The sequence below is a fragment of the Fulmarus glacialis genome, unplaced genomic scaffold, assembly GCF_000690835.1.
Source record: "Fulmarus glacialis isolate BGI_N327 unplaced genomic scaffold, ASM69083v1 scaffold4245, whole genome shotgun sequence".
NCBI classification, from domain to species: Eukaryota; Metazoa; Chordata; class Aves; order Procellariiformes; family Procellariidae; genus Fulmarus; species Fulmarus glacialis.
The window spans coordinates 47,553-62,620 of NW_009211014.1; the positions used below are offsets into that span (position 1 = coordinate 47,553).

The 15,068-nt window shown below is 37.8% G+C and overlaps 1 protein-coding gene across 1 annotated transcript; it reads right to left on the reverse strand.

Annotated features, from left to right (window-relative positions):
- Positions 1-287: 287 nt before the first annotated feature.
- PM20D2 (peptidase M20 domain containing 2) lies at positions 288-15,049 on the reverse strand (the record flags this gene model as incomplete). The annotated part of the gene is made up of 6 exons (XM_009577353.1): positions 288-490; positions 1,254-1,361; positions 5,663-5,798; positions 7,890-8,044; positions 11,081-11,223; positions 14,883-15,049. Coding segments are annotated over 6 exons (912 nt in total), but the record flags the coding sequence as incomplete, so codon positions are not given.
- Between the last annotated feature and the right edge of the window lie 19 nt (positions 15,050-15,068).

Genomic DNA, 15,068 nt, shown 5'->3' on the forward strand with positions numbered 1-15,068 from the left:
AATACATAGAAAATCACTGACAAGGGATCTAAACACTACCATTTATTCAACACTGCAACTTAAAGACAACATATTTGAGATCTCTCTCTGAAATTCATCACCATATTGAATACAAACATTACAGCTAGATGAAATTTCACATTTTTGAAAGCAATGATACTATTTGCTTCTCTTAAAGTCCAAAAAAAAAAGAACATTTCTTCAGCTATGTGTTTATCCAGCCCCTTCTGGGATTTAAATACAGCGTCTCCATTAAGTCAATCCTACTGAGAGAGGTTTAATAAAGTTTAGTGTGATGCACATGCTCCTATGCCAACACTAGATTCTTTGTTAGGTTCTACTGGATTTATTTGTCCCTCTTCTTTTAGCTTCACCTGTCTAAAGTCTTCTCTGACTTCTTCTAGCAGACTTGGCTTGAAAATGACATCCAGTGCTGTCATTGCCAAAGCTTTTGCTGTGCGCAAAGCATAGAACTGAGCATTTTGTGACCCTGCAGAAAAAAAGTGAGAGAAACTTCAGGTTAGATTACTAGTATTAGATACAAACCACTAGTTTACCACATAAAGCATATTCTATAAAATAAGATCTTCAAATTTCAATTGCAAGAACAGTTTATTAAAAATCTACTTGCATGAATGAAGTGTGTCTGTTTTCTGATACCTCAAGACAAGTTTTCACATGAAAGTACTTAACTTTCTGTTACTGATGTAAACAAGACTGAAAACAGGAAAACAAGTGTTCACGTTTTCCTTTTTAGAAAATGCAGAGTTTTATTATCTCTATTACATTTCCAGAGTATTGGACTTTTGACTTTTCTCTTTTGGCTCATGTTTAGAAACTCTTCTGAATATGCTGCTAGGGGATAATCCTTCTAATTTCTCAGGCTTTTAGTATGTCAGGCTTTTAGTATGAGGAGTGGTCATCCTTCCGATATACATTAACTTTAAACACCAAAATAGAAATTCTGCAACTCTACAATTAACCAAGTAAATTGTTTCAGGGTCCGTATTCAGCTCAGATCCCATCATGCTTGAAGAAAGCAACTCCATTTCTATACAGGCATTCACATGCAGCCACTTACACTTTTATACATTTACTACACGGTAGCTTTGAATACCATAGAAGCACATGAAAGCTTTAATCCTCTGTAATTTGAAATTTCTAGATTTGCTGTAGTGAAGATACAGCAACCAGTCCCTACAATGTACAGGGGTTCCAAATATAAATCTCTAACACTTTTCACTTCCACTCACCTGCAGCTTCTGTGTACTGCTCAGTATGGTTCAATGCATCAGAGCCAATATAAAAATAAGGATGAAGCCCAGGGACTACAAATGTAACATTTCCGAAGTCCGTGGAACCTAGAAGCAGCACAGAAATTTTCTTAATGAACAAGTGTTGAAGAGTTTTGAATGCTGTAAGAAAATGTATGATAGATATTATCTCCAGCCCATATCTAAAACAGAATATCTTTTGCCCCAAATACTAAAATAAAGCATTTCTAATGAGTCATTATCCATACAAAAATCTCCCATCACCGAGATGTTTTCCCTAACTAGCCATCTTCAGATGCTGCTCTCCAGTGCGCTTCTGATCAATAATCAGTTACTGGACTGCAAGGAAGACATATCAGCATGTTCCTATTCCATTTACTGTTAATTTTTTATCAAGTATCTCCTGATAGTAAGCTGTTAATTCAGAAACAATGAAAGCTGCAAACCGTGGAGTTTCAGGCAGTCCAGTTATTTTCCTGCTACAGCCCTTAGAACCAGGCCCAACAGTTACCGCTTTTCACCAGTATGCAAATATTCAGCATTAGGTAGGGGACTCTGAAGTAGGAACAACCTATCTTTAAACAAAAACAGATTGAGGACAATTATTTTTTCCTGTGCTTTTTGATTATTCTCAGTTATGGAAACTTTAACAGCACAAGCACTCTTGAAATAAGATCAGAACTGAACTCCAGACAAAACGCTAGTGCTTTATAGACATAAAAAAATTCTTGATAGCAATGCTGCAGATTTTAATGATGATTCTTTCATGACTGACTAGCACTTTCAGTATGTTAGCTAGTGATAGTACCTATCTCAAAGTACTGCTTTATCTATTTAATGATACCATCCAGAACAAGTAGATCCTTCATAGTAAATCATCCAAGAGTCTGCAACTACTTCCTGCATGCCTTTTTTTTTACCCAAACAAGCAATCCACTAAGTATTTGTTAAAAGGACATTTAGAAGCTGGAGAAATCAACATGCCAGTTATTGTGAAATTCAGATACCAGAGTAAGCATTGTTTCGTAGTGGGGAAAAATAGGTCAATCAGAGCGGTAAGAATTTTTTTCTTTAGCAATGGCATATAAAATGACTGTTCCAAAGATTTAAAATTATTTGTAACACATCAGGTAGCCTCCATAACGTGATACTTTATGGAGACAAGATATTGCTAATGCCTTAAGACTTGGTAATTAAATGATTGAAGAATACAGATTTACTTGGAAGCATATAGTTACTAGAAGTGAGTCCACAGAGCCTACATTGTGTGATCAAAGAGGACAAGACTAGGTTGCTATTTGCTCTGCCTACAGACAAACAGAAACAGCAAGGCTTGTCCAAAAAAATTATCTCTTCCCATAAATTCAGTATGCATCTGAAGAAAATCCAACTCTTGGCACAGCAACAAGTTATTTTAATTTTCAGTAGTCTACACTATTGATCCAATCTTTGGTCAGTCTGGAAAGACAAACCAGAAGTCTAGAAATTCTGCCTACTCCAGACTAAACCAAGAATTCTAGACTTGCCTTACTAAGTCCTAATACACAAGCTGCTGGAAAGACTGTGTTGGCCTTTTTCTCTGCTCTCACCCAGCAAATGAAGCATTAGCAATTTCAGTGCATCCCAGCTCTCAGTCATGTAATTCCACTTAAAATTATATCCATATCCAATCCATATCCAACTATCAGTTTACAATTTATTTTTGCTGAATGTAAGGGATTTAAATTTGGCATTTTCTAGTAAGACAGAGAGCTTACCAAGCCAAAATCCAGGCAGCTTTTAACAAAAATGTGACAGTCAAATCTTCCCCTCTATCATACCTAGCAGCATATTTAAAATTCAGGCATTCCAATAGTTTCCATACAAACATCTGGAACTGTATGCTTGCTAGAGATATACAGATCAGGTTTCCTTCTAGAAGCATAAATAATTGCACAGTTATCAATGCAATAAACAGACTTCTACACTGTCTTCAATAGAAAGGTACTGGGAGCTCCAGCCTCTCAAAGAATATCCTGAAGCTGATACTGAAGCCTCTTCAAGTCACTGAGCACATAATGGAAGCCAGTATTACCACAAACATGAACGGAGGGGAAAATGCAAAAGATTCCAGGAAGCATTTATATACAGCCCCAAGCTTCAAAAGTGGTATTTTCAAAACATACTGGCTCCTTCTTATGATTGTCTATATCAGTCTTGTGCACAGGAAGCCAATGAACGCCATGAATGCTAAAAATATCAAAGTTATAACACGTGTGGGTGCCTCAACTAAAGGCATGCTAAACTAAGCCATCTGCTCTGGGAGGTTATCAATATCCTGTGGTAGAGCTACCCTACCAGCAGAAGGAGAAACAGGTCATGGCACCTGGTCAAAGCTAACTCAGATTCACATTATTTCACATCATCCTGGCTGTGTGCCAAACGAGCGGAGCACGCACAAGGCACACGCAAGGTAGTGTGATTTGATGGACTAAAGGAATTCTTCGTAACACTTAGCTGCCTAGAGCGATACCTGTAAGCAGACCGATACTAATACCCATGTAGAGGTGGCAGCGAGTACGCTCATCTGTTAACGACTTTTCTGCTGCACAGACATGGAGAAGCAACTGAGCTATCTTCCTTCCCTTTCAACAGAAGAAACTGATATCCTAAAAGAAAACATTGAAAACCATATGAAAACTAAACAGAAATAGAGGTCTTGAAAAAGATGAGACAAAACACTCAACCCCTCCCAAAAAGGGTAGCATACAAAATTTCACTCCTATGTCTCTGGAGACTGTGCTTTGTTATCACTCCTGAATCCTCACTGCAAAAACTCAGAGAAGCAGCTGTGGAAAGAAAATTCAGTAAGGCCTACTGCAGTGTGCAATAAAAACATTATTTCTCAAGCACATTTTGACATTCAACAAGCAATTAAAGGACAGGACAGGCATATGGAGAGTTTCAGTTTAAGCAAGTTAATGTTTCATATTTAGCATATAACTTACATATGAAAGCACTATTACAATTAGGTGTCTGTACTAAGTTCATTCAAAGTCCTCTGAACCAGCATGACGACCCGTATTCATGATCTTCACCCTTAATACAATGGTTTGAGGGAAGCAACGCAGAGCTCCAAAAAGTTTCACTACAGTAAACATTCTAAATAAGGATCCTCAGCGCCTTTCTTAGGCTAAGTGAGCAAAGTAGTATGTCTGACTTGTACCATACTGAATAAAGAAAAAAAAGAAATCTGCCTTTAGTTATAATTTGTTTTTAAACCCAAGACAATGAACCAATTGGAGAAAATATGCTAGTGTTGCCTTAATTTGGAAAGGAAGTAAGAAATAAGAGAAAAACAACCAGAATACCATTAGATATCCTGTTTCCTCCACACAAATAAAAGTTTGGATAATTCTGTCCCCAAACACCAAGATCTCAACTACCCAAAGATAATCTGCATTTAATATAGAGAAGATTAATACTGCAATCAAACTAATTGGAATAACAATTTTTTACTGAAAACAATCTTTTCCTTCTAACCAAAGAGAAAAACCTTTAACATAAGTGGAGTAAAAACATTTATATATACAGTTATGATCAGTAGTGAAGGCTATAAAGTATAACCAGTTGTAAGACTTGAACAGAGCTCCTGTAGGAAGATTCTGGGAAAAAAAAACTGTTAAGGGTAATGAGAAACCCACCTGAGCGTTCAAGAATTCACACTCCTATTATAACTCTGAGAGACCAAGAAAGTGAAATAGTTTAAGACACAGTCAAGACCCAGAAGTGAACACCTATTTGAATGGCACCCTATGGAAAACTAATCTGTTGAACTCGTGAACTAAAATTAGAGGCACAAAATTACCTGTTAATGGAAAGAGGTTTAAATTAGGATTATTGAGATGCTTAAACTTCCACTTAAAAATCTCTTCAAAAACTCCCTCTAAAATATTAGTTATATGCTAGTACATTTGTTTATATGTAAGCTTGGAAAATATCGTTACACACGGTTCCTAAAAACTAAATCTCATCTTCATTCATAGCATAAACCAGGATTCTGTATTTCAAAGCAACATAATGAGCCCCAATTCATTCTACATCCTCATGTTCTCAGTAAGACAGTTCTTATCTTTCCATCCTTCCATCCCTCCCAACTAAACTGTAAAATATTTTCAGAAATATTATCAGAAAATGATTACTGTTTTCCATACCTGTTGGGAAAATTTCTCAGCTTCTACAACAAATACAGGCCAGAGGAACAATCCTTTCACAGAGCTTCTATTTTCTAATTGGCTTTTTTCTTCTGACCAAACTGTGTTTAACCTACCTCTATCCCATTTTTTCATACACTTACAAGTTGATCAATCTAAGCCTAAGTCATAACAAAAAAACCCAGATCAAGTTACCTGACAAACCATTCAAGATACAGTCTTCAGATATAAACTCAATTCCAAGCTTCTTTCCATTCTCCTTGTAAACTTTCTGCAGGCTTTTATTTGGAAGCACATTGTAGTAATCATTTTCACCACCTTTTATTTCCACCTAGACAAAAAAACCCAAATGATTAGAAATTTTTCACCAACCTAAGCCAGTTTAATGTAAACAATTTAAAGCCTGGAAAAGTTAAATACATGTCCATACTTCAAGCCCATGTCAAAACAGACATAAGCACTAAGTTTCTTTCAAAAATATAACATTCTGCCAAATATTAGCCTTGATCGAAACACAGCTGGTGTTCTGTCAAGCTTGCACTAGACAGCCAAATTCCAGAAGCATGGATTTCATGGAGAGCATCTCCAAAAATAGTAAGCAAACATTGTAACAGCTTCTAATGATTTCCACTGCAGGTACTATTAAACTACATAGAAATCAATTCAGTCTTTCACCAAATTCTACTATTTTACTATTTTTGTTTAGAACACTTCCAATAACTACAGCCCCATTCATGAAATGACTTCACACAGGCAAGATGTTTGAAAACAAGTGTGAAAAACATACCAATGTCAAGCTTCAAGAGAGATCTTAACTTTCATTCTGCATAAAGTATACTTTCTGAAATCCTTTTCCAGCTAGAGTGGAGAGGCCATACTAGGAAAACAGCATCTAATGCCTCAAATAGACCTTAAAACTCACATTCATATACACTATACCTGTTTGTTCTGATGAGCTGTTCACAGCTGTATTAGCCATCAACCTGTAACTACAGAGCAGGTAGAACCGCCTATCTAAGCAATACATTGCAAGGTAATGATATTGTTGGTACCAGCCACAGGAGAGACACTTCCACTTAACTAAAAGCAAAAAAAATAAGAATGCTAACTGAAAAATCACTCAGTTTTTCACATTTGGTTGTTACATGAGCCTGCTGTTTAATGGGGCAAAGGAAACAGAGGGATGCTCCAGCTCACTGAAAAAGAGCTAAAGGTCATCTACATCTTGAAGGGCCAGGAAGAGGCTCTTGGAAATTACAGACTGGTCAGACCATCCTATCCTCAAACTCGTGGGGAGGTTATAGAGCAAATAAATCCTCCTAAGACCCATGTCCAGGCACATGAGTCACAAGACGATTGTGACTATCCAGCATAGATTCACGGAAGAGCACATGGTGCATGACCAAGCTTAGCTTTTCATGATGACAGGTCTGAATCAGTGGACACAGAAGACATTCAGGCTCAAAGTGTTATGATCAGTAGCACAAAAATCCAAATTGCTGCCTTTTCCTAGTGGCATCCATCTGCAATCAATACTGGTGCCATTACTGTTTTAACATCTTTATTATTGATGCAGATGTGAGACCACATCTGGTGTACTGTGTTCAGTTTTGTGCTCCTGAACTCAAGACTGGAGCAAGTCCAGGGGAACGCCACCAAGATGATTAGGGTGCTGGAGAACATAACATACAAGGAAAGGCTGGAACAACTTGGTTTGTTGAGCCTTCAGAAAAGAAAGTTAAGCTGTCTACAGCTACCAGATGGGGAGGGTAGAGAGAAGATAGAACCAGACTTCTCAAAGATGCCCAGTGACAAGAGGCAACACAGGAAACTCCTATTAGATACAACAGAATCATAGAAGTTGGTTGAAGTTGGAAAGCACCTCTGGAGGTCATCTTCTCCAACTCCCCTGTTCAAGCAGGGTCACCTAGAGCTGGTTGCCCAGGACCATATCAATGCAGCTTTTGAGTATCTCCAAGGATGGAAACACCACAACCTCTCCAGGCAAACTGTTCCAGGGCTCAGTTATCACAGCATAAACATCAGGAAAAACCTTGTTCACCATGAAGTGGGTAGAGCACTGTTGAGAGACGTTGTAGAATTTCATCCTTGGAGATACTCAGAAGTCCACATGGCACTGAGCAATGTGCTCTAACTGCTCCTGCTCTGAACAACGGCTTAGACTAGACGATCTCTGGAGATCTCTCCCAGCCTAGATTATTCTATGATTCTGTGGCATTCTATTTATAAAACAAAGCTTTCATTCAGGACACAAAGCAACAGAATAGCAAACAGTATCACTGACATTTTGATTTCTTTCACCTAAACACCATGCAGACAAATGCTGTAAGCCTCGATTTCCTGCTCTGGCCTACCTGATTGCCAGTGTAATAGAAACACAGGACCATGAATACATTCTTACTTTGCATCCTGTGGCCAGTGCTGCAGACTTGAAGCAGTTCTCAACCTTCTCTGTCAGAACAGAAAGATCTTTCATTGAAGGGGCACGCAAGTAAAACTCTAGTTCAGTGTAAGAAGGTATGATGTTAGGTTTCACACCACCATTTTTTATTACACCTGTAGAAAGGGAAAAGTCATGTTACCCATGTTAAATACAAATGCTTGATCATGACACTCCTTGCTCAAGGACTAAATACATAAACAAAACCCAACAAAACATCAACTGAGCATGAAGAATGTCAAAAATACAGTATGTGGACAAAGTTTTATCCCATCAGATTAAGTGGAATGTATACCAGTTTTTCAGCACAATTTCATTGCATTCTTTGGTTATCTGTTATAAACCTAAAGACAAGCCAAACTAGCATTTGTAATTAATCCCCTGAAATTCAATGCATTGGAGTCGTAGAGCAATCTGGCTGCCATTGAAAAAGAAAAAAAATTGTTATAAAGCTACCTTGGATTCCAACTTTTAAAGGTTTCCTCAACTAGAATGTTTCCAACTTATTTTGCCAGTTTGGAGAGAAATTGAGTAAGTTGCATTCCTCAGCAGTACAGGCGTAATGTGTGTGTTGCAGTGCACAGAAAGTTCATTAGATTCCTCATACTAATTCTCTAGAAATATTGGGTTGTATAATACACATACAGTTTTATTCAAGAATGAAGTTTGAGTTGAAAGTGTTCCCTCAAGGAAATGTGTGACAACTACACAGTTTTTAATTATGGCATCAGAGGCATTATCATAAAAGTTCATAATATTTAGATATTTCAACAAAAAACATAGTAGACCTCAATTCTACATTAGACTTCAATGCATTAATATCTCATTGCTTTCAACAGGCTGCTTGTTTCCCTGGCCTCCTATCCTCAATTTATATATATGGAATAAGATTTGTTTTCTGTAGAACCTGAGAAACTATCTAGCTTAAATGGAAATACTGCACAAAGTTACTGATGTGCGTCACTGAAGCCTGAAAAGACAGCACTATCAGGATGCAAATAAGCAAATCTTTACTTTTGCTGCAGAAAACCTATTAAGACTATGAACTCCCCCCTCAAGTAAAACCTTTCCAGTGTCAAATACAGTCAAAGTAAACGGAGTGCTGAATTAAACCACTATCAGTACTAGTCCATAACAAAAGGAACAGCTCAGATGAGAGGGACAGACATCACAGAAAAGGAACCAGCAAATTAGCAAGTAATCAATCATGCAGATTTGCATGACACACATCATAACATGTTTGCTCAAAACAAGCAGCTTAATGAGCTTTCATTTGTCTTCCAACACATTTGTAAAGGGAACTGGATAGAGTCTAAGCATGTCTACACTTAAATTTCAACGCAACTGTAATATGGACTAGACAGCAGATCTAGCTTAAAAGTAGGCTGCCTACGCACTACTAATAGCACCTAGTTTGCCCTGCTTCTAGATGGAACTTTTTTTTTTTACAGCCTGTTTAATACAATTTCTTGAACATAAAATCTACATTCCTATTTTTCAAGGGGGCAACATTTACTCCACTCATAAGCAGGGAAGAAAAAACTTATCAAATATTAGACAAACTCAAACCAACATTGTTCAAGTACATCATAAAACATTGCTTAGAATTCTAGACTTCAAGTAATGGAAACTATTTCAGTTCTTGTTAGTGGGTTAACACTAAGATTTTTAGAATCACTTAAGTCAGCCACAGCTGCTACTGCAAGCCTGCAACACAAGACCTCCAACACACCGTTGTAAAGAAAGCACTCCTAAAATTAAATCTCATTCTGGCTGCTTATACTTTCCCAAAGGTATTTTAAATATTTCCAGTTTGAAAACCAGGTTTATGACAGCAGTTGTATCAACACAGTAATTTAAGTTTTGCTGTGGTTCAGGAAGCATTACCTCTAGGAGGCTCGTTAAGATACTTAGTTTTTTGCCTACATTACCCATGTAGCCTTTAGAACCTATGAAGAAAGCTGTATTTAGGGTTTTAGGCTTAGATCCAATAGAAGACTTAGGCACCTCCAATCTTAAACCTGCAACACCTGGGTTTCAGACACCAAAGCTCATCATTAAGTGCCTTGTTTCCTACAGAGCAATAGGATAGTGAGCTAAGGCTATGCCCGCTGTCTGAAAGTCATTTGGGTATGCTGCACAGAATGCAAACATCTTCATCTACAGTCAAAAGGGTTAGGGCTTCCAGACTCCATCCAGGTATCCTGGAAAGAAATACACACATGTATTATACAGCACAAGCAGCCAAGACATATAATGATCCTTAGCTCAGAACGTCTGGATTCTGGAAGTGTTTTAAGCTCATAACAAGTATTCCAAATAAACAGTTCTACATTCAGAAATCCTGTAGAAATGGCAAATTTTCTTAATTTCAACTTGGAAAAAGTTATGTTGGATGTAATAAAGGAAACCTGGGTTTATAGTTTAAGGGCAGCTTCCATCTCAACTTCCAAAACAAAAAGAAATGCATGATGTTGAAGGAGTACGAGTCAAGCTTAACAGTTAACATATCTTACTGCAAAATGACCTTTCTACTTCAAGGTCTACTAAACATTAAATATTAGAATCCAGTGCACATCTAGTTGATTGGGCTACTAATGAGAACTATAGGCTTCTGCCATCACTTGTTTTTTGTACTTCAGCAAATAAACTTCAGACACTCTAGACCACTACACTTTTCCATATATGTCAATATAAATGCCATCTAATTAATGGAAAGTCTACTACAAAAATGATGCAGTAATACTTCATTCTTCAGAAGCATTTAATCTTACACCTTTGCAAAAACACGTACATTAACTTTAAGGAATTCAAGGCCATGTACCAAAATAAACTTAGCTTTTTTTTTTTTCTTTCTAAACTGCAACTCCAAGTGCAAAGACTTAAAATTTGTCTAGCCTCTTCCTAGGTACCCGTGTCCTTTTTTGAATCTGACCCATAAGCCTATTTTCAGAAGTTAGTTCTGGACACTGACATGATTTTAAAGGTTACAGACAAACTATTTAAATGAAATGGTGCTATTTGATAATATTTGAAGTGACTATACTAATTTAGTGCAATAATGCAATATTTTAAATTGGGGGATTTTGTAAGTTAGTATTTCAACAGCCTAAACTCTTACTTGCTGGACATATATTGAATGAAGATCTCACCATGAACTCTCCAGGTCGGTTTCATTTGCTGTCTTAAAACAGACAGATTGTTGTATGCAAGAACAGCAGCATCTAATGCATTAACTCCTTCCCAAGGATAAGCAGCAGCATGAGAAGCTTTTCCATAGTATTTCACAGCCACACTAGGAAATAAAAGGCATTGCTTATTTGTTTTTCGTTCACTGAAAAAACCTCTAAAATAAAAAGTTGCTTTTGTTCACACAAATATTTAAGTTTTGTGCAGCAGAACACCGAACAATTTACCTGGCACTACACTCTTGCAAAGTTGAACTACCTTTCAGTCCAGGAAGATGCTGAAAGATTTCTATAAAACCCATGAAACGGAACAATATCAAGAGCCAATCAGGCAAAAGAGCTACTGGTAACATACCACTATACATCCTTTTCCTGAGAAGTACAGGCTTCACATACTAATTAAATGTCTCCAACACTTTTTTTATACCTCCTGACTATTCTGAGACTTAAAGTTACTAACATTCTTCTCAGAAGATAACAAATCCTTTTCTCTGATTCAAAATTAGAAGTCAATTGTCTTAATTCTTGTCAAACTTCAATAAAATGTGTATATAAGACAGCAAAAGCACATTACTAAGATCACATACAAGCCATGTCTAAATAACAAAAGTGAAGTTTTAAGAGTGCAGTAAAGGCATAGCCTAGTATAAAATATACATTACCATGCTACAGCAAGGATATTCTTTCCCTGCACACCTCAAAAATGCTGGTAAAAAGGCTTGCAACAAGGAAGAAATCTAGTGCAAAGGTTATCCTCCAACTTTGTAGAAGTCAAAATACTGCACCTAAACACATCCAGAAAGAATTCATGCTTGGCTTCATCTTATGAGGGCCATTTATAGTAGCCTTACAAAATAATTTAGTATTTCAAATTATATGAAAACTCTTTACATGAGAGGCAAATATTAAATACTGACAACTACATAAGGTATTACTACTTATCAAATACACAAGCATTAGTTTTTTATCAATACTAGAGATTTTAACTAAATCTGTTTGTACTCAATACCCAGTCCTTTACACAAAAAACTCCATCCTCAAGCTCAAGAGTTCCCAGCTGAGACGCACAACCTGTCTCTTACCCAGCTAGGACCAGCCTAACTTGCTTGTCCTTCTGTCTTGCAGATGCCAACTTAGCCACTTAGCCTGAGCTGACCCCTCATGCTCTGCACCACGGCACAGCTGTAAGTTAATACCAGAACTTAAATACTGGATAGCAAAGAGGGACACAATGGAGTGTACTGTTGCAGCAGAAAATGTCTCCTGCAATCCGAATTAAGTATGCCTTTTTCCATCCTCCCTCATCCTCCAAGACAACCATACATCCCATTCTATAAAGTATGAGGTTTATTTAAACTTTATTATCATTATGAAATCAAGATAAGAAAACTTATCCATTAACATCCCAAGTATTAGACTGCAACCCCTCAAATCAACTCACAAAGAAGGCAGGACAGATAGATACTCTCCAAAAAATGGAGAGAGGGCAAAGTAAAGCAGAAAGTCATGTTCCAATCTTTTTTTTCCCCACAAGAAACATGTGCTTCTTAAAAAAAAGTTATTTCAGCATTCCTTCTCTTGTACTTCTATTGCTACACGAATGTCACATACTCTCAGAAAAAAATAGCAGATTTTGGTGAGTAATGAAACCCTAAGCCAGTTTAAGAGTATTAGCAGAAGAATGTGGATCTTGTTTGACCAAAAATAAATAGGCTGATTAGGTGAAGGGTAAGTGAATAAGAATCAGCAAATGTTGGCATGTATTCACCAATTATCCCAGTATGTTAATTTTACTTCAGGGACAAGCCAGCTTCGGAGTTTGCAGATGTAGTAATACTAGCAATTCCTTGGAAACAACCAAAAGATCAATTACAAGTCATCAAAACAGTCTTTGTACCTTTGGAATCTCATAATTAAATAAATCATGACATAAGCTGAGTATTTCAAGCTTTTGGAGGCAGCAAGCTGTTTCACTCAGTACTTAAATTCCATGCCTCCTCCACATTCAAGGTTTAAAGGCTATCTAGGACTTGCATCCTACAGCAGACCATCACGACTGAAGGGAGATTTCCAAATCTTAAAGTATCAAACTCAAAGGGCTATTGCAGGAGTTGAAATGAATCGAAAGAGAAAACCATTCATGAGAACTGCATCTTGAAGATTATAGTCTTAAGGTACAGCAACCAAAAGCCAAGCTGAGACAAGTCTTGAAGGAGATTACAATAACCAGTTAAGACTCTTTAGAAACACAATCATGGACTACAGCAGAGAACTAGCTAGGTAAGGAAGATTAGCTGTTCCTAACCTTGTCTGTTTTGCCGTAAAACTTAGCAGTAACAGAAGCAAATTATCCACCAGGAACAGCACTTGCAAAAGGAAAATGGCCAATAAAATCAAGCACATTGGAGCTGGAAGGTAGCACAACCAAGATGAAAATAGTACATCAAGTCAGAAATGGTTGGAAAACCAGTTATTTAAATATTACAGAATTAAGTCAGAGACAGCCAAACCTAGTACTTGGAAAAAACTGTTGCACTGGAGGGAGGTTACTAGTGGAGTCTCTACAAGATAAGATCTTTGGATCGAGAATCATTAGTAACCATGGCATAAAACGTAGTAACAAAACCTGCTGATAGACTACTGCTGGGACACTATGAAAACAGAAGAGGTTTATAGTATCAAAGGAAGAACAGCACGGCCTTACAGACTGGCAGAGAAAGAACAGAATGAAACCCCAAAATATCTTAAAAGACCACGTACTTACAGACTAAGCATTTGTCTAAGAGCTGATTGCTTGAAAATGAATGAAGAAGCAGCCCCAAACATGCCAGCTGTCTCAAAAATGATAAGGAGACACTATGGTCCCAGCATCAGCTGAGTAAGGTCTAAGGAAATTCCACCTGATGTACTTGTGTACAATTCCGATTACACACATCCAGCAAGGAGTACTTCAAGGCAAGTCAAGTCACTCCAAGTACAAAGGAGCAAGTGCTGACACTGTACAGTAGAGCTAATCAAAAGAAGACAAGGCATAATTTCTAAAGAGTTTTATGGCTAGCTGGCAAAAAAAAAGCTGAGTGAGGGTATGACTGCTGTCTATAGATATATATCGGGGGTAAACATGAAGGAAAGCCAAGAACTACTTTGAATCAAAAAAAAAGTTGATGTGAGAGCTAACAGATATAAAATGGCCGTGATTAAATTTAGGCTGGAAGTTAATAAGGATCCAAACAGCAGTCAGGCTCAGCTGGCTGGCTTTTTCAAAAAAAGGGAGAGAAAACCTGAAACACTTTCAAAACTGATTAAAATAAAATGCAAACAGAGGACTACATAACGTGGTGCCCAGGAAAGGAAGGAACAAGGATCCATGAGACTCCCTCCAGTTGCATGTTCTAAAATTTAAAGAACAGCAGTTTTTTAAATGAAACTTTTTTAAAAATGAAACTTAGATAATCAATCACATGCATGTATAAAAAGAAAGGCCTAGAAACATCAGAAGAAAGGATGGATTTTGAGGACACATGCAAGATTATCTCAGAGCAGTCAGGGATCTTTAACACTAGGCTGAATGCTGCACTTTGAAAGAACGGCTGAGTGCCCAGAACAGTGACCTGGCTCCTTAGCTGACTGCAAATACTTCGTCTGAAGGGCACCTGCAAGGTCCCCGGTCCTAAATTCCGCCCCTTCCGAAGCAGCTCCCCTACTCGGGGAGGGGGGAAAAGGCTAGTAACAAGCCAACCCTTTCCACATGAACGTGCTCACTCACTCGTGCTCGGCCACATCGGGCAGGTAAGCTGCGTTTTCTTGCGAGGGGTGTGCCATAAAAACCACATCCAGGCCGTCAAACGCTCCAGCCTTTATCAGGTCTATTTTGCCTCCTCCTTGTTCTTCCGCAGGCGTCCCCAGCACCGTGATCTGCAGCACAAACGCAGAGAGTCAGGGGCCGACCCGC